At 36.3% G+C, this 20,969-nt stretch overlaps 2 protein-coding genes across 2 annotated transcripts in view; both read left to right on the top strand.

Moving 5' to 3' along the window:
* The window catches only part of LOC126818113 (sacsin-like), a 28,933-nt gene extending 20,861 nt beyond the window's left edge, over positions 1-8,072 (top strand). The window contains exons 5-8 of the mRNA XM_056100323.1: positions 409-556; positions 4,038-5,588; positions 5,799-5,936; positions 8,068-8,072. Coding sequence (XP_055956298.1) covers positions 409-556; positions 4,038-5,588; positions 5,799-5,936; positions 8,068-8,072 — 1,842 coding nt within the window. The remainder of the gene's footprint in view (positions 1-408; positions 557-4,037; positions 5,589-5,798; positions 5,937-8,067) is intronic.
* Positions 8,073-9,710: 1,638 nt separating this feature from the next.
* LOC126817083 (sacsin) lies at positions 9,711-19,433 on the top strand. The gene is made up of 3 exons (XM_056100545.1): positions 9,711-16,516; positions 16,766-17,042; positions 17,740-19,433. Exons 1-3 carry the CDS (start codon positions 9,851-9,853, stop codon positions 17,745-17,747), a joined length of 6,951 nt encoding a protein of 2,316 aa, XP_055956520.1. The 5' UTR covers positions 9,711-9,850; the 3' UTR covers positions 17,748-19,433.
* The last annotated feature ends 1,536 nt before the right edge of the window (positions 19,434-20,969 follow it).

Genomic DNA, 20,969 nt, shown 5'->3' on the forward strand with positions numbered 1-20,969 from the left:
GAGGTTACGTCAACGTCAACAACGTCCTGCCAATGTCCAAGAACTTGCTGCTGCGTTGCAACAGGAATGGGACAATCTGGACCAAAATGACCTTAGACGTCTCATTAGGAGTATCGGATCAATGCTTGTTTGGCAAACAGAGGAGGATTTACCCGTTACTGACTTGGTTGTGATGCTGTGGTAACTTTGCTGTTTGACCCCGGGTATCATTTTACCCTTATAATGGTCAGTCTGTGCCTTACTTAGTCTAACAATCATTTGGAATAAATCGATGAATGTGAACTTCATTTCATTTTGTCATTTGTTTCTTCGTCAGTTTCATTAGGTGACTTTAATAACACTTAAAAATCAAATATCCCCTACTTTTTTTGAATAGTATATGTAAATCTGGGTGTGTTTTTAATATAGGGACCAGCACTGTGTGTATATAATGATGGGCTATTTACTAAAACAGACTGGGAAGGTATAGCTGCTATACAATGCAGCGAGAAAGAAAATGAACCCCTTAAAGTTGGACGGTTTGGACTTGGATTTAAATCAGTCTTTCATATTACAGGTATGCGTTTTTATACGTCCACATTGAAATTGGGTTGTATATTGTCCGGTAATTACTTCCAGAGTTATGGTCCTTGATGACTCTGAAAAATCTTCTTGAGGCCCCATCCGATTGACTTTGGATTTATACACAGAGTATATGGTCATGATTTGACTACAGTAATATATGCACACTCAAAGTTTAATTAATTACTTTGTGAATTGTTACTCATGATCAGTTTTTAGTGTCCTGTAAAGCCCCCTCCCCCATGTGGACCAATCAGACGATTTGGCTGCTATGTCTTTATGTTTCGTTGCCTAGCCACCTACCTTTACAATGATGTTAATCATTTTTTATACGCCAACATTGAAATGTGGTCGTATATTGTCGTCGCCCCCGTCCGTCCGTCGGTCCGGCGTCCACAATTGCTTGTGGACGCTCTAGAAGCTAAAGTTAATATCCGATTGACTTTAAATTTATACACAGTGTTTAAGGCCATGAGACGAAGAATCCTATTGGCTAAAATTAATATCCGATTAACCTTAAATTTATACACAGTGTTTAAGGTCATGAGGCGAAGAAGACTATTGATTTTCAGCGATTTGCGATAATTTCTGCTAAAGGTATGGCCCTTGATCTTTTCCAAAAATCTTGTGGACGCTCTAGAGGTCACTGTTAATATCCGATTGACTTTAAATTTATACACGGTGTTTAAGGTCATGAGGCGAAGAAGACTATTGATCCGATAATTACTGCCAGAGTTATGACATTTGATAACTTCAAAATATCTTGTGGACGCTCCGCTCTAGAGGCTAAAGTTATCGTCCGATTGACTTCAGATTGATACACAGAGTTTAAGGTCTTCCGACGAAGAAGTATATAGATTTTTAATGAATTTTGATAACTTGAACAGCTAAATCCATGATATTAAATGTTTCGTATACTAAACATTAGCATGGGACAGAACTTTATAAAAACAGAACAAATTCTAATGATTTTCGGATAATTACTTAATGAGTTGTTACTCTTAATCAGATTTTAATGTATTATAAATGTTTCATTACCGAAAAAAGTAAAAATATGCGACAACTCTTGTTGACTGCCCGGGCGATATAGCTGCTGTGGGCGTATGTTTCTTTGCCTGGCAACCTATCTTCATAATTTTCATTAATAATTTAGATATTATAGATTTTTGTGGTGGTATGCATAATGTCCGTGACTAATTTTATCTGTTTGTTGTAATTTATATGTTTCAAACGATTATTTTCGGCGTTCATAACGAAGTAGTAGGCAGATACTGGCACATCTAAAATTCAAGAAGTATACATGATGGGGGTTCAGATTTATTCTGCTTCCGATTTCATTTGTATACGCCCACATTGAAATGCGGTCGTATATGGTCGTCGCCCCCGTCCGTCCGTCGGTCCGGCATCCACAATTGCTTGTGGACGCTCTAGAGGCTAAAGTTAATATCCGATTGACTTTAAATTTATACACAGTGTTTAAGGTCATGAGACGAAGAATCCTATTGATTTCCGATAATTACTGGCAGAGTTATGTCCCTTGATCACTTCAAAAATTCTTGCGGGTGCTCTGGAGGCCAAAGTTAATAACCGATTGACATTTAAATTTATACACAGTGTTTAAGGTCACGAGACGAAGGAGCCTATTAATTTTCAACGATTTCTGATAATTACCGCCAGAGTAATGGCCCTTGATCACTTAAAAAATTCTTGTGAGCGCTCTAGGGGTCAAAGTTAATAACCGATTGACTTTAAATTTATACACAGTGTTAAAGGCCATGAGCCGAAGAAGAATATTGGTTTTAAGCGATTTTCGATAATTACTGCCATAGTTATTGCCCTTGATCACTTCAAAAAATCTTGTGGATGCTCTAGAGGTCAAAGTTAGTAACCGATTGACTTTAAATTTATTCATAACGAAGTAGTAGGCAGGTACTGGCACATCTAAAATTCAAGAAGTATAGATGACGGGGGTTCAGACTTGTTCTGCCGCCAATTTCATTTTTATACGCCCACATTGAAATGTGGTCGTATATTGTCGTCGTCCCCGTCCGTCCGTCGGTCTATCCGTCTGTCCGGACGTCCGTCCGTCGGTCCGTGCTATTGATTTTCAGCGATTTCCGATAATTACTGCCAGAGTTATGGCCCTTGATCACTTCAAAAAATCGCGGGACACTCTAGAGGCTAAAGTTAATATCCGATTGACTTTAAATTTATACACAGTGTTTAAGGTCTCATGAGGCAAAGAAGCCTATTGATTTTCAGCGATTTTCTATAATTACTGCTAGAGTTATGGCCCTTGATCACTTCAAAAAATCTTGTGGACGCTCTAGAGGCTAAAGTTAATATCCGATTGACTTTAAATTTATACACAGTGTTTAAGGTCTCATGAGGCAAAGAAGCCTATTGATTTTCAGCGATTTGCGATAATTACTGCTAAAGGTATGGCCCTTGATCTTTTCCAAAAATCTTGTGGACGCTCTAGAGGTCAAAGTTAATATCCGATTGACTTTAAATTTATACACGGTGTGAAAGGTTATGAGACGAAGAATCCTATTGATCCGATAATTACTGCCAGAGTTATGACATTTGATAACTTCAAAATATCTTGTGGACGCTCCGCTCTAGAGGCTAAAGTTATCGTCCGATTGACTTTAGATTGATACACAGAGTTTAAGGTCTTTCGACGAAGAAGTATATAGATTTTTAATGAATTTTGATAACTTGAACAGCTAAATCCATGATATTAAATGTTTCGTATACTAAACATTAGCATGGGGCAGAACTATATAAAAACCAAACAAATTCTAATGATTTTCGGATAATTACTTAATGAGTTGTTACTCTTAATCAGATTTTAGTGTATTATAAATGTTTCATTACCGAAAAAAGTAAAAATATGCGACAACTCCTGTTGACTGCCGGACGATTTAGCTGCTGTGGGCGTATGTTTCTTTGCCTGGCAACCTATCTTTGTATTTAAAAGGGTTATTTGTTGTCCTATTCATATGAAATTTCGATCTTTGTTGAATATTATATAGATATTAACACATCTGTGTATACTAAACTGTAGTCAATGTGTCTTTATATTAACAGAAACTCCTCTCATACTAAACTGTAGTCAATATGTCTTTATATTCATAGATATTCCTCTCATACTAAACTGTAGTAAATGTGTCTTTACATTCATAGATAGTCCTCTCATACTAAACTGTAGTAAATGTGTCTTTATATTCATAGATACTCCTCTCATACTAAACTGTAGTAAATGTGTCTTTACATTCATAGATACTCCTCTCATACTAAACTGTAGTAAATGTGTCTTTATATTCATAGATACTCCTCTCATACTAAACTGTAGTCAATGTGTCTTTACATTATAGATACTCCTCTCATACTAAACTGTAGTAAATGTGTCTTTATATTCATAGATACTCCTCTCATACTAAACTGTAGTAAATGTGTCTTTACATTCATAGATACTCCTCTCATACTAAGTGGAAGTAAACTGAAGATAATAAACCCAGCAGCTAATGTACATGATGTTGTCATCACTAAAAAACTAAGAAAAATAGATGTTAAAAGTAAAACGGAAATGCTCGATTTAATGTCTGGAATATTTGGATTTTCGCCAGAAGCTTTTCAAGATGGTTTCAATGGCACACTGTTTTGGTTTCCACTGAGAACTGAAGAGTCAAGTTTGTGTAAAACTATTTATGATGAGAGAAAGATTCGTGACATTTTCCATGGTTTCACATCACTTGCACCATCAATTCTACTGTTCTTAAAGGAGATCGAAATGATAGAAATTTACGAGAGACATTCAGAGATCAGGAAACTGTTTGAAGTTCGTCTTGACGGTGATGATTTAGTAGTGTTAAGACAAGACAGAAAACGCTTTGTACGGGAGATAGAACGGTTCAGAGGACGGTTTGCATCTCAACCAATTAAAAATATTTTGAGACCAAAAGTGAGATGTGAAGGATTTGATTGGATGAAAATGGAAACCTCAGAAGATGAATGGTTAGTTTTTAATCAGTATCATGGTGGTCATGTAAGTGCTGAATTAATGAAACTTGTTGAAGATGAAGATTGGCCTTATAGTCCTTATGTAAGTATCGCAGCATGCTTATCTAAACCAATCACAAAAGGACACGTATTCTGTTTCTTACCTTTACCCTTAGAAAGTCAAAGTTTAACAGGTTTACCTGTTCATGTTAATGGATTCTTTGCTTTGAGCCAGGACCGCCACCACGTAAGATGGAACTCTTCTGAACAGGATAAAAATAACAGCCACACCGAAAAATCAATCCTCTGGAATCAATATCTGGTAAAAGAAATTCTACCACAAGTCTACACAAAGCTGATATTACAGCTTATAGATGATGAAGTGATCAGATCACAGCCATTGACCCGTGAAGAAAGAAGCCAGAGAGCAGATGTAGTTTATAAAACTTTACCAAACAATGGAAATGTTACAGATAATTGGAAAAATATAATTGATCCGATTTTCCAACAGTTGTATTCTACAGCATGCATGTTCACTAAACAGGAAGGGGGAATATGGGCAAAACCACAAAATACGATCTTTATAAAACTTCAAGACGAAAATATGGTAGATTCAGTTGAGGATGCCTATCTTCTTTGTGGTAGAAATTTCTCAAGGGCTCCCATCTGCATTTTAGATGCATTTCGAAAACATGGGTCAATAACATTTACTTCTGCCGAACATTTGAGAGAAGAACTCTTACAACATCCGGAAGTTTGTAACCAACTCGACTTAAAGGTCAAACTAAATCTACTTCATTATATTTTGGACAATGATGTTAATTGCTTACAAGGTTTAAAGCTTCTACCACTAGCAGATGGTAATTTCGGTACGTTTACAACTGGGAGTACCGAAACGGTGTATATTTTTGAGGATGTTGATGACATGAAGATGTTTCCTGGACTAGAATCCCATTTCGTCAAGTCAGAGTTGGGACCAGATTTATATCTCAAGATTCAGAACCAATGTTCACGTGAAATAGGTAGGTATTGGAGATCATATCCAAACCATTGGTAATTCTTCTAGTCTTGTAAGAAAACATTTCGAAAGCTTGCATGAAAAAATATAAATTTAGGTGTTAATTGTGAACAGTATTCTATATGTAGATTAACACGAACTTGTTAAAACTGCTCCTAAAGATATAGGCCGATAATTGAGAATATTTTAATATAAAAATTAATGACTTTTTCAGGTAAATTTCAGATAAAGATATTCCACCCTGATGATTTTCCAAGTCTCATAGGCCTGTGTATAAAGCAAAACCAATGGAAAGGAATAAAGTTAACGAAATCTTTAGAAGAATGGTTGTATTTGGTATGGACATACATTGGCAAGCACAAAAACTTAATTATCGAGAAAATTAAAAATTTGGATTTATTACCATATAAAGACCCAGAAACATTTGAAGAGCGACTCACAAAAACATCAAACATAGCAATATTAGAATCATATACAGGCAATGATTTCCTAAATGAACCGCTTAGTGGAGCTTTAGAGAAGTTGAATATAAAGGTCTATAAATCATTACCAGAATATATAGCTGCTGTTGTAGTTGGTAAATTTGTTGAATATCCAACACCTGGGGGCATGGTGAATTGTTTAAGAAGAATAATAGAAGATGATGAAGTAATGGGGAGAAGTGTTAAGGATTTTAATTCTAGAAGCTCCGTGTCAGAAAAGAAGAGTCTTCTTGTCAAATTAAATACAGTTGAAAATATTTCAAACATAAAGAAACTTCTTAGAAGACTGCATTTATTTTCATTGACCCCTGGACCAGAAATGGATGTTTGCTTGGATGATGTGAATGAAATATTTGATGGAAGCAAGGAACTACAAATTCCAATTAAACCTCACGAGAATATGATTCACTGCTCTGATAAATTGGCGGAGTCATTGCATGTAGCATTAAAATTAGAAGGAAAACAAAAATCATCTTCAGAAATAATTTCAAAGATTCTTCAGGATCTCAGTAGTCAACTCTTTTATTCCCTGAATGAAAAATTACAATTTATGGAGTTCTTTGTTGAAAATATGAAAACCTTTGAAGATGATCAACTTAAGATGAAGTTAGCAAGAAATATTAAATTTATAGAAAACCAAACAGGCCAGTATTGCTGTCCATCAGAGTTGTTTGATCCAAAATCAAAGCTTCTTCAAGATTTGTTCCATTATAAAAAGTCAGTATTCCCATCCACTAGATATGATGATAACCTAAGAAATCTAAAAAAGCTTGGGTTAAGAAGAGTATGTGATATCGAAGATAACGAAATCTTGGAAACAGCAAATTTCATCAATGAACATTATCTGAATAATGGAAAATCAGATTTATCTATTATATCTAGAGCTCTGTTGGAGTATTTAAATACAGATGAAAACAGACTGACTGTTGACACAATCCAGCGTTTGAGTACTCTTACCTGGTGTCCAGTTATGGACAGTCGACCGGACAGTTATCCTGAAAAGTTGGAATTTGCAGCCGATGATCATACCAATTTACTGAAAAAACCATGTGAGCTCATCCACTACGATTATTTAGACCTAGTTGGTGGAAAACAGTTTATTGCCAGAAACGACATGCCTGCATGCTTAACTAAATTCCTTATTAACATATCGAAGATGACAGATTCGGTTATTGATCAACTATTGTTTGTATCCAAAGACTATTCAGAGAGATCTTTCACTGAACAGTCACAATTCATGACAGTTTTAGAACACGTCTATGGCTTTCTCACCAAACATAAGATACTTACAGGATTGTCACAGAAGCAAGTGATCTGGACAGGTTCAGAAGGTAAATTTCAGAGTCCAGAAGATGTTTGGTTGAATAAAAAACAATCGGATATTCCCCTTCAGCCGTACATGTTTTCCTTGCCAGATACATTTTATGATTTTAAAGACTGGTTTCTGGGGATAGGTTGTGAATCAGAGCAGTCGAATGAGGTGTTGTTAAAAACATTACATCAAATTAAAGACAAGCATGGCAATGATAACGAACATCAACCAAAAGAAGTGGTGACAAAAGATTTGTCACTTGTTATCCAAATTGTAAATACTCTAGTCAGTTCAAAAGAAGATATAAGTCAATTAATATTATTGCCAATCTTTACCAAATCAGATGATGTCCTACAACTTAAACCAGCACAAGAATGTACCGTAGGTAACGAGGATTGGTTGAGTGATTTAGTTTCAACATCAACGCAAGCAGAAGCTGACCCAATTTATTTCATCCATAAAAGGATTTCTAGAGACACAGCTGACATATTTAAAGTTCCTGTCCTCACAGATCGTGTTCTACGTAATGCTAAACAATTTGACATGAATTATGGCCAAACCGAACCTTTAACTACTCGACTACACAATCTTCTTAAAGACTACACTGACGGGTTTACAATACCCAAAGAGATCATTCAAAATGCGGATGATGCTGGAGCTACAACTGTTAAACTGTTGTATGATGAAAGGATAGTAAAAGAAGCTCAAACATGTCTCTTTAATGAAGGCATGATTCCATGTCAAGGTCCAGCCTTCTGGGCATATAATGATGCCACATTTACTGAAGATGATTTTAAAAACATTACCAGACTAGCAGGAGCTACGAAGAAAGACGATAGTATGAAGATAGGAAGATTTGGTTTAGGGTTTAACTCCGTGTATAATTTGACTGATGTTCCAAGCTTTCTTTCTGGTCAAACCTACGTTGTCTTCGACCCACAAGAATCACATCTTGGAAAAAGTGGATTAAGGATCAATCTCAATTTTCCTGGGAACCAATTAATGCGGCATAAAATGAAGGGTCAATTTTATCCATTTGAAGGCGTTTTTGGATGTAATATTCTGAACAAAGACCAAGTCCATTTTGAAGGCACGTTGTTTCGCTTACCACTAAGAAATTCAGACGAAGCTGCTAAAAGCGAAATAAAGGATATAAGCTACTCTAAATCGGAAATGAGCGACTTTATTAGGAAATTAGAAGAAGGAGCTGGTAACTTACTTCTTTTTACACAGCATGTGAATAAGATTGAACTTTATCACCTGGAAAAGGATTCTTCGTCTGGAAAACCTGAATTATTAATGGAAGTATCAAAATCGTCGAACCATTCTGGACAGTCTGTTCTTCAGGCTTTAGCTGAAGCAAGAAATGTTGACGCCTACTGTACCGAGATTATAAAGATCACTCTGTCAATAACACACTGCTCTAAGAGCGTTTGCGGCATAGATAAATTAGATGTTACTGTTCCATATATAATCAACTGGAGTTTTGGTCAGGGGTCTTCAATGCAAGAAGCTAAAAGAAATGAATTCAAAGGTCTTCTACCTGTAGCCGCCACTGCTCTTACTGAAGTATCTTTACAGAATATTCCGAGTTTCTACAAGGAGTCACATTTATTCTGTTTTCTCCCCCTTCCGATTAAATCCAAGTTACCTGTCCATATTAATGCTTCGTTTGCTGTACAATCCAGTAGACGTGATTTGATGTGGAGGAATGAAGATGACAAGGAATCAGAATGTGTTGAAGATAGATGGAATACAGTTTTACTGGAAGATGCTGGAAGTCAAGCATATATACAGATGCTCACTACAATGGCCTCCCGTCTGTCACCAGAGGAATATTATAGGTTATGGCCTTCTGTATTTTCACAACCCAAACATGATAAGATATTAACAAGAGAAGTTTATAATACTGTTTGTAAATGTGACTATGCAGTTTTCCCTTCTAACAACGGGATTGTATCCTTAAAGCAATCTGTTTTCCTTTGTCCAGAATTAACAACAAGTAAAGAAGTTGGAAATATAGCCTTTAAAGCACTACGATATTTTGTTATTGAAGAAAAACAAAAGTTATCAAATTTCGCAGCTGATGTTAAAATCGTGGACTTGCCGACAGCCTTGCTGGGCAATTTCAAACAAGCAGGGTGTGAAAATCAAATAAATGAACGAATAATATCCGTAGAGGATTTTTACAAAGAGGTCGTCTTTCCTAATCTAAAGAATGCTTTTTGGCTAAAAGAAGAACTGGACGAGATAATTCTGCATGGGATTTTAGGCGGTAATAAAGTTATACTCGACCTTATTAAACTGCACAAATGCATCCCAACAAAACCAAATGGGGAACGAAAGTTACCTGATGAACTAATACATCCTACAGGAGAACTGGCTAGTCTTTTTGCTGTGGAAGAAGAATGTTTTCCCGAAGATAATAAATTTACAACGTATAATACGTTAAATGTTTTAAAGAGCCTAGGAATGAAAACAGATGAACTGGAATGGGAACATTTGCCAAAAAGGATACGATCCGTTTTGCACTGCGAACGTTCAGAATTGCTGATCAATCGCACCGAAAAGTTCTTAAGATATATGACGTCTACGCGTGATGCAAAACCGAGATATCAAAAATGCCCAGATGAAATTCGCAAAGAACTTTCTAATTTAGAATTCCTGACATTACAAAAACCGCCATGTAGTTGGACACTTCCGTGGTACGGTGGTGATAACACCAAATGGCCATTCACATCACCTATAAATGGATATTTTCCGGACTGTCAGCATCTGGTAGGATGCATAAAACCAGTAGTTGATATAAGTAAATATACATATAACAGTAAAATAACTGATGTACTGAAATGGTTAGGAGTTCAGCATTTAAGAATTGAAATTGATCTGAAGTTAGTGATAGAAAACTTGTTAATAATTTCAAACCATACCATGGAGTCTGGGCTGAAGAATGATGGGTATTTGTTACTAGATGCTGCCTTCCGAGATATCTATGATTATTTGCGTAAAGTGGTTGAAGATAACAATGAAGAAGATATCGATTATATTAAACAATCATTAGAAAACAAGGCAGTTATTTTGCATGAAAGGACATTGAAAACCGCTGATAAAATGGTGATGGAATTGAGAAATAGCCTATCACCCTATTTGTTCGAGGTAGATCAAAGATACAAACGGTATAAAGATTTGTTTGTGATTTTGGGTGTTCCTATAGCATTAACTTTGTCTATGCTTATTGGGGCCTTGTTGCTTTTTGCCAAAGAAAAAGGCAGTACTAAACTTTCATCAGATGAAATTGACTGTATAAATAGACTGTGTAACGAATTTGAAGGATTATGTGATCAACAAACAGTCGATAAGCGTGTGTTTGAGTCTATCAAACTGCCTGATGAAAACAGCGAGCTAACATTTACAAAAGACCTTTATTTTGATGACAGTCCATGGTTATCAAATGACCTGACCCAAACGCATCTTCATAAAAAAATTTCTCGAAGTGTAGCAGAGCTCATGGGTGTCAAATCAAAACGATCACATGACATTGAAAGCTTATCATCCCCTCTGTTTTCTGAATTTGGCCAACATGAAGATCTCACAAACCGCATCAAACGTATACTGGAAGGATATCCATGTGACGAATCTATACTTAAAGAGATGTTACAGAATGCTGATGATGCAGGGGCTACAGAAGTGATTTTCATTAAAGACTTTAGACAGCTTGAAACAAACAGTCTACCAGATGATAAATTAAGTCAGACACAAGGACCGGCATTGTGTATATACAATAACACCTGCTTTTCTGAAAGAGATATGAAAGGTATACAAGCTCTGGGTTTAGGAAGTAAAAGTGACGAAGTGCTTAAAACTGGTCAGTATGGAGTAGGTTTTAATGTGGTTTACCATGTTACAGACGTCCCATCATTCTGGTCAAAAGGTAGTGAAATTGGAGAATTAGTTTGTATCTGCGACCCCCACTGTAAATATCTACAGAGTGCAACTGAACGGAGACCTGGGAGCAAAATTAAAGTTTCTGGACTGACAGGAAGATACACAGACTTTATGGAAGGTTATCTACCCAAAATTACGAATAAATTGGATAAAGGAACATTATTTCGTCTACCACTACGAACGGGAGTCATGGCAGCAACTTCAGAGATAAGACGTGAAGTAACTACAAAACAGGATATAGAAGATATCATCACAGTGCTTAAAAGGCAGATAATTCCATGCATGCTCTTTCTAGAGAACATCACAAAAATTAAGATAGCTTCAGTTAATCCAAATGGAGATCTAAATATTGAACATGAAGTAAGTTCAAAGATGACTATGGAAGATACAGAGGAACAGAAAAAATATAACAACTATCTGCGCAAACTATCTCATAAGATGGGAAATTTAAAGTCAGACTCATTAAGTACCCCATTTGAAATACAAATAACATTAAACTTGGAAGAAAGTAAATCTGATAAAACTGAACAGTTTGCCATTATAAAAAGAGTGGGATTTTTACCTGAATCTAAATTTCCAGAAAAACTGAGCAAGGCCTATGACAAAGGCAATGTTCAAAAATTGCCACGAGGGGGTGTGGCTATCAATCTCTCAAGTGATATAAATGGAAAGGCCTATTGTACGTTACCACTTCCCATTCGAACAGGTCTCCCAGTACATATAAACGGACAATTTGCTTTGGATCATGAATCAAGAAGGAATTTAAGGTGCGAAATGGATTCAGTTGAAGGCCAATGGAATGCACACCTGGCGAAATACGTAATTGTTCCAGCTTACATTTCCGCACTGAACTATTTGAAAGATTATCCATTTAATTCACGACAAACTGATTTAGACGTGGAGAAATTAAAGAAAGCGATTGATAAATTTGAAAAACTTTTCCCAACAGTTGAAAAAGCCACAGATATATTTTGGAAAGATTTGAGCAAAGATATTTATAAGTGGATTGCAAGAAACAAATGTCCAATGTTTCCTGTTTTCACTAACAACACTAATACCTGGTATAATATAAAATGGGTTAACATACAGGTTGGAGATGATGGGGACTTTGCTGGGTTTTTTAACGTTCTTCATTCTTATTTCAACGAACACGAGTCTACGTCTTGCTATAGGTCCAGTGGAATAGCAAATATGCACAATACTATGGATAAAAAAACAAAAACAAAAGATAAACTAGCGAAGATTTTAGTGGAATTAGGTATGATGATATTGAAGTCGTCTGTATTGCTATTAAAACAATTCAAAGATTCTGAAATAGATGTTCAAACTGTGACCCCAGAAAATGTGTTGCGGTTCCTAAAATCATATTCCCAAATTGGATTGAATAATCGATGTAAACTGGACAATTTACCATGCGACATATCTAATACTCTGTTCAAGACACATGAAACCTTAAAATTAGTATTACAATTTGTGATAAAAATTGAACCAAAGAAAAATGTTGATATATTGTATGGTGCACCACTCTTGTTGAGGCAGAATAACATTTTAGAAACGTTTAATTTTGAGAGAACAGTTATTGTTTCTAAGTTCTGTGGACTGTTACCCGAACATTCATGCGAATTTCTTGCCTACGACATAATACATTTGATGGAGACATTCTTGCAGTCATTTAAGCCCTTGGTTGAGTGGAACTTACAAAGTTTTGCGAACTTGATGCAACATTCTGAAGAGAAAATTAGAATTTGTCATGGTGAAATTGTTCCATGGGATGACAACATGCCTGTCAGTAAGAAATGGCTTGAGAAAACTTGGGAATTTATCTGCGGTCATTTACCGAGTGGTTGTACAAGATCGAAGTTATCTGTGTCGGCACTGGAGGTTATAAACTCATTTTCGTTGCTGCCGGTTCAAATAGGTCAAAGACAAGTTTTATATCCGTTGTCATTGGCTGATCATATCATGGATATGACCAACGTATCATTCAGTTCTACATATCAAAAAGTGTTTGACGTACTGGGTGAATTACAAATACCGAAATTGTTGATGATCTCACCATTCATAATATACGAACTTGTAGTGAACATCGAAAATCCTTCAGCTTTTCTGCAATTATTGATAGAAAATATAGGCCATCTGCGTGAAATAAACATCAAGCAATCTGAAACTTTGTGGAAATACTTTAATACGAAGTTGGATGACATGAACAACGTGACATCTGTAAAAATATTACCTATATTTCAAACACATGATGGTAAAATGGTTTCACTTTGTGAGGGAAGTAAAACGTACACCTGCCTTCGCGATTCGGGCGATTCTGTACCTAAAGCCGGTCTACAGCATTGGTCATCGGTATCAAATGTGGAAATTATAAGATACCACTACGATCTTGAAAACATCTTTAAGAAAATTGGTATCCAAGTAAACAAACCCGTTGATCTGTACACCAGCTATATTTTAGAACATTTCCATGGTTTTACCTGTGAGGAACAGGTCATCCATTTGCAATACATTCGTGATGTTCTTCGATACAATCTTAATCCTAACGAAACAGACCGCTTGATTCGAAAGTTGAAGGATGTTAAATTTATACAGTATAATGGAACAACAATGACCGCCTCTCAGTTTTATGATCGGGACAACAAAGTATTTGAGGTTATGGGTGACCATCTGATTTTTCCACCACCCCCGTTTGACCACCGAGATTGGAAGGGATTTTTAATCCTGATCGGATTGCAAGATGAAGTATCGCCGGAAATGTTTGTCCAATTTGCCCAAATCGTCGAGAATTCTGGCGTCACAAACCAGAGTCAAGAACAGTCTCGTTTACTAGTAACACATTTGTTTGGTGGAGTTTACATCCAAGATAAGCAGTTTTGTGAAAGAATCCAAAACATCAAATTTGTATCGCGTTTGACTTTATCTAATAAAGACATCAGAAGTGAAATACACCCACAGTATGGTTGTGGAGACAGATTCATATGTTTAAATGGCTCGTTCGAAAGTTCACTTGTTGATTACGTTTGGACTGTTTCGAATGTTTTACCGACAAGTGTATATTTTGTTCAGAACAATTTTCTCGGTATTAAAATCAAAATCAACCCGAGCTCCTTTATCGATCATCTTCAGAACATCTGTAGTAGTTTAAAGGATGTGAATCGGATAAGGAAAATTGATAAAGCAAGTCTGGTCGGAATATTTACCAAATTATATGAATACATGGGACATCACACAGATATAAATCTTTCTGGTCTAAGAGACAACCATACCATATTTTTACCTGATCAAATGCTGATGGCCAAGGCCTCAAAAGTAATCATCAATCCTAGCAAAGGCCATCTGATAAAAGGTCGTATATTTCAAATCCCATTTGATTTTGTCTGCTATCGTCAAGTTTTTCAAGCACTGGGGGCTATAACGACCGCTGTGCCCGATATCTACCTCGAAGTCCTCAGGGAAATCTTCACGGAATGTGATGGTAAGGTGCTTGATCCAAACCTTTCGACCACTGTCAGTGACTGTATCCAGCAGCTCAACAACTTGTGGAAAGAGTGTCCACCAAATGAATATAAAATGAACGAACCACATTTGTATCTACCGGATACAAAAACTCTAATGGCCAAATCAACAGAATTGATTTTTGTTGATAATATAAATATTCATCGAAAGGTGTCAAAAATACCCTTTCGTTATTTTGTGGGAGTAAAAGCCCTGAAAATCGAGGACTGTTTGATGAAGGCGTGGCCAAAAAAATATCAAATGAAGAGGCTTACTAAACTTATTGATGTTATAATTGAACCATCTTGCATTGATAACGCTACCAAAGGTAGTAAGGCCCAGAAAATTAAGAACATGTTAATCGATGAATACTTTATAAATGGTGTTACCCGTCTATTAAAACACAATCAAGACGAAGAATCAACCTCTGATGCTAAATTTGACGAGGCCTTGAATAAAGGTATAATGCTTTTCATTGATATCGAAGTATTTGAAGTGAACAATCTTATGACGGTACTAACATACAACGACGAAGTTGTGCCCGAAAGTAATGAACCATGTCCAGTACATTTTAAGAAAAGTTACAATGACAATACTGTGACCTATTCTTTGTATGTAGATAAATCCAAGAATGTAAATTCCAAATTACCCATAAAATTATCAGATATTATCAAACGAATCTTTCACATTGAAATTGGATACCATTTTCGGGATATATGGCAGTTGATGGTTGATGAAAGTCCACAAGAAATTGGATCCTATCTGGATAAGGAAGACATCAAAACTGATGACTTTGTTTCAAGGTATATTTTATTTCCTCCGCCTGGTACTTGTATCCCTGAAAAATTACACTGGCTTTTAGATAACAGCTTCAATGAATTTGATAAAGGAGATTATGTTGGATATGAAATTTTTGATCCTGATATTGAGGATGTGGACGGGGAAGGAAATATAACAGATCCGCCTTATTATATATACGCTAAAATTGTGGGGCACATACACGAAGAAACGGATACTGAGTTTGCAAGCTATAGTCTTGATGTAGGAGAGGATGAATACATTCAAGCTACAGTTACAAGAATATATAAATTCCACCGGAATATCACAAATAACTCACGAGAATTAGTCGTAAGTGACGAGAGAGAAACAGAACAACAAAAATCAAATACCATTGAGGAACTAGACATCAACACAATCTTGAATGACATTCGTCAGACAATGAGGCGAGCATGGCAGTGCTCAGATGAAAGGGAACGAAAACGAGTAACCAGAAGATTATTGTTACTGTGGCATCCCGATAAAAATCCAAATAATGTTTTAAAGGCTACAGAAATCACCAAAAAAATATTTATGTTTGTGGAAAGATTGAATAGAGGCCTTAGTTTAGATGATGATTCCGTTCCTGACGAAACAGATGGTGCAACAAGATCACAATATTATCGATCATATGAACGGTTTTATAGCAACGTGTATTCGACAGGTAGAAATCACGCACGGTATTCCCAAGAACAAAGATCCAATAGAAGATATTACAATGATAATAGTTTCCATACATCAGCTCGAGATGAACCAAACCCATCACCTAGACAAGCCGAACGATGGCTGAAACAAGCAGATTGGGACTTAATTGCAGCGGAACAATCTCTATCTAGTGGCGCATGTACACATAACTGGATATGTTACAAATGTCAACAGGTATGTATGTTCCTGTGTCTGTATGTAGTTTTAAAAGGGTTGGAACAATTTGTACAAATGATTTAAACGCTCTTAAGAAAATTAATTGTCTATTAATAAAATATTACTAACTTAAATATAAAAAGACATGCAAAACATACACATCCCAAAGCATCAACATATTTACATAAGTTTGTGAAAATACATTATTTATTATAAAAATGTATAACGTACAGGCAATAACACACTTTTTGATTTGTTTTGATTCAGTCCGCTGAAAAGGCTTTGAAAGCCGTATGGTATAAGATAGATGCAAATAAAGTGAGCCAGGACCATAATTTGAATAGTGTTGCCAATGGGTTACCGTATTCTACTCTTGTACAATTAGCTGCAGAACTACAGTCAACCATTGGGGAACATACCCGAATGAGATATCCAGACAAACTCAGCTATCCCAATATTCCACATGATGCTTATAACGAAAGCGTTTCCACCCCAGCCTGTCGATTAACACGAAAGATTATCACCATATCAAAAGAAATAATTCGTAAGTATAAGCTAATTTGTATTGACTGTCATCAATGTAGAAATTTTATTTTATACACCCACGCGTAGTCCGTTGCTCTGCTTGTCCTCTGTCCGTCATCAATTGGCTTCCGTACGTGATAGACGCTACATTATACTCACACGCGTAGTCCGTTGGTCCGTCCTTCATCAATTGATTTTAGAACACGTTAGAGACTTCCTTATTTGACCGCTTCTTTTCAAATAGGGTGTGAATAAAGCATTGTCGACGAACCCTTTCGATATCCCGCGTTCCACGCCATTTTCCCCAGAGTTATGCTCTCTTTTCGAGAAAACCTTTTAAAAACAAAATTGGTGAGGAACATTTGGGTCATGAACAAATGAACCGTATCCACTCTCAGCGTTTGGCGACTTTCCGTTCGAGAGTTCGGCGCCTTGTGAAGGCGATATATGCCGCAGTTTTTCGATGGATTCTTTTATAATTTGGTGTAAAGCGTTATGGTCATGAGAGGACGAACACTCTTCAGCGTTCTGTGACTTTCCTTTCAGGAGTTAACCACCATCCTCTTGCTGACAATCCTGTGAACGCAATATAGGCTAGAATGAGGCATGTAACCTAGTTGAAATTCAACGTTTCGCGACTTTCTTTTCTGGAGTTATCCCCCCTTTCCTGAAACTCTTGTAAACATGACTAAATTAGAAAATGTTATATTTTGCAGATGGGTGAAAAGCAGTGTAAATCTGAGATGTATAGCAGATATTTAATAATCCTATGTCATACGTTTGATGTAGCTTGTTATCAAAACGAAGATTAACATACATCAGTATGTATTTATAAAAAAAAACTGGGTTAATTTAAGTATTATTTCTTTTTTATTTTCTAAAATCTGAAAACTAACCACCAATAAATTAAGTAGGTTATGGCGTAGATTTTTTTTGTCCATTTAATAAACACGGATTGTCGAAACGGTTAAAAGGAAAGGTGTACGCTTTCAAAATTCAGATATATAGCTACTATATGAATCTATCCGATTGTATACAATTCCTTTTTTAAAGCGTATGAAATAGATACAGAACTCGCGTTTAAAAAAATTGATGGGGTTGTTCATTAGAAAATGGGAACATTTTAATTTCAAATTTTGTAATGTTTTACAGCAATTCATACCAAATGTGTACACCGCATTTATTTGTTTCATTAATTTTTATACGCCCACATGTTCATGTAGGTGTATATTGTCGTCGCCTCAGTCCGCCCGGCCGTCCGTCCACAATTTGTTTGTGTACACTCCACAGGTCTCAATTTTTATTCGATTTTGACGAAACTTGAAATATAGGTTAATCTCCCACAGATCTCGGCTCATATCAAAATTGGCATGTTGGGACAGTATCTTCATGGATTATAGACCCTGATTGTACGAAAAATCACGATTTTAGCTTCTAGACACAATCTTTATCCGATATTGATGAAACTTGATATATATGTTTATAACCCAAAGTTCTCGGTTTCTGTCGATATTCGCGCATATCAGACCGTAATGTCATGCATTATAGCCTCTGATTGTAAGAAAAATCGCGTTGTTAGTTTGTGGTCCCTATAGAGGTCGCAATTTGTATCCGATTTAAAACCGTGACACCATGATTACGGTTGAGTTCGAATTTCGTGAAAATCCGAACTAAACTTCCCGATTTGTCCGATTGTTTATTTATATCACAAAGATCTCGGTTCAGTTCGATAACCGCGTATATCGGAACGTATGGGATTATGCCCCTGATTTGTTTGAAAAGTCGCGTTTTGAGCTTTTGAACTGTATTGGCAGTTGGAATCCCATTTCATTTCATTTTGTAAGTTAGGTTTAGGGTAAGCGTTAGTACTAGTTCCAGGGTTAGGGTTGGGATTGGCGCAGTTCGATAACCGCGTATATCGGAACGTAACGTCTTGGATTATGGCCCCTGATTTGTTTGAAAAGTCACGTTTTGAGCTTTTGGACTGTATTGGCAGTTGGAATCCCATTTCATTTCATTTTGTAAGTTAGGTTTAGGGTAAGCGTTAGTACTAGGTCCAGGGTTAGGGTTGGGATTGGCGCCAGCCCTGTTTACGTCTCGTGACCTTTGACCAAACTTGAAGTTGAAATAGATCTAACCGAGTGTCTAAAGATAATGAAACAGACAATCGAAACAAATTCTATTGATGTATGATAATTACTTATAAATATGCTACAACCCATGTTGACTTGTCGGACGACTTAACTGCTGTGGGTGTATGTTTCGCTGCCTGACAACCTATCTTTAAACTATTATAGCAAGATTAGACTATTCGTTTTTGAAATCTTACATATTTACATCTTAAAAATTTGTGTATAAGATATGTTTTATGTACTTTGTTTTTTGTAAAACATAATATTCGTGAATGTGTTATTTTGTTGTGTTTTTTATAGTTTTAATTGATATAATTTCTGTGGAGACCAAGAAAATGAAAGGTTATTTTAAACATACATTGATGTGATTTTGAGACCTGCATTTATTTAGAAAGCAGAGAAATAAACGGTATTGTGACCGTGCATAAACCAGATAAAAGCCACAAAATTTACTTGGATAACTGAATGTTTAAAAAGGCACATAACATCATTGCAATTTTCGTGTTGTAAAAAGAACTGATAAAAAATCTAATGTCGATAAGATTTATCTTGGGAAAAGATCCCGGAAAGTATGACTCTTGGGGCTGATGCAGACTACCGTGCACCCCCCCCCCCCTCCCCCTGCCCCTGCCCTCTGGGAACAATTTTATCAAATGATTTCGTAGCCGAAGGGTTTTCACACCAATGATCCAAATCATCTGTACCAGGTCAAATGAAAACACCAACCACTAATATGTAAACGCCTACAAACACGTTCGGCTAGGTGCATGTGTTGGTTAATAGGATATTTCCAACCTGCAATGTATCACCAAGGTAGAACGACAAGAAAATGATTGATATAACTCCATCTCTCTGCTACACATTTTGACTCGACAATTTAAAATAATCAAGAGTGTGTGAGAGAGAGAAACATGGGTTTGCCATCCACTCGACACAAGCTAAGTCATTTCGGGACTAACATGGTTCATTTTTATTTCAATAATTCGCTTGCGCGTGCGAGTCTTTAGCAGTTGTAAGAAATCGGAGAAACCCCACGGGGTTGGACAGGCGACCCTACTCCTTGCCACGTACAACCAGGGAATCGAAACCACGCCACTTGACTCCATGACATACCTCATGATACAGTGCGCACCTGTTAACCATTTGGCCATCCGATGTGTCCCAGGACTCAAAATATTTAGTACCACCATATCAAAATCAATCATGTTGGTCTCAAATCGTCATTTCGTATGAGAGGAGCATAATCACTTTCACTGAGAAAATAAATCTTATTTCTTTTGAATAATACTATAGCATCTTTAAAATTACCCCAGTTGTGTCTCCCCAAACTTTCTAAATTCCTATCAATGACTACTTATACTACTAAACATCGTACTCGAATCATACGATTTAAACGGAACTGATATTTGGCGCCGATTTGAGGGATTGGATCTCTAAAAGAAATATCAATCCAAATATGGTTCATTTCCGTTCAGTATTTAAAAATATATGATAAGCTGGAAATTCGACTTTCTCTATAGCCACTTCTACTTCGAGAAATAAATTACACATTGGATATTAGATAAAGGGCTGGCAGTTCTCACTATAATAGTTAAGACCTAGATAATGTAAAGGGATTTTGCTCAACATTTCAGTCAAATTCATCCACTATTAACCATGATTTTAGCGATTGAATTTTAGGCCTAGCCTCGATCATCATTACTAAAGTCGGTACGATATAAAAAAATATAGTCTCGATTATCCATTTCAGGATTAAATCATGACTGAAAGTTGAGCAGCAAATGTGATTCTAATCAAGTACATATCGCATTTCA

Source organism: Patella vulgata, chromosome 4 (assembly GCF_932274485.2).
Source record: "Patella vulgata chromosome 4, xgPatVulg1.2, whole genome shotgun sequence".
NCBI lineage: Eukaryota > Metazoa > Mollusca > Gastropoda > Patellidae > Patella > Patella vulgata.

Excerpts from the sequence above, each read along its gene's own strand:
- LOC126817083 (XM_056100545.1), top strand. The coding sequence starts at position 9,851 with ATGAAAACAGATGAACTGGAATGGGAACATTTGCCAAAAAGGATACGA. Across the intron at positions 16,517-16,765 it reads TATGTTACAAATGTCAACAG|TCCGCTGAAAAGGCTTTGAA; the intron begins GTATGTATGTTC and ends GTTTTGATTCAG.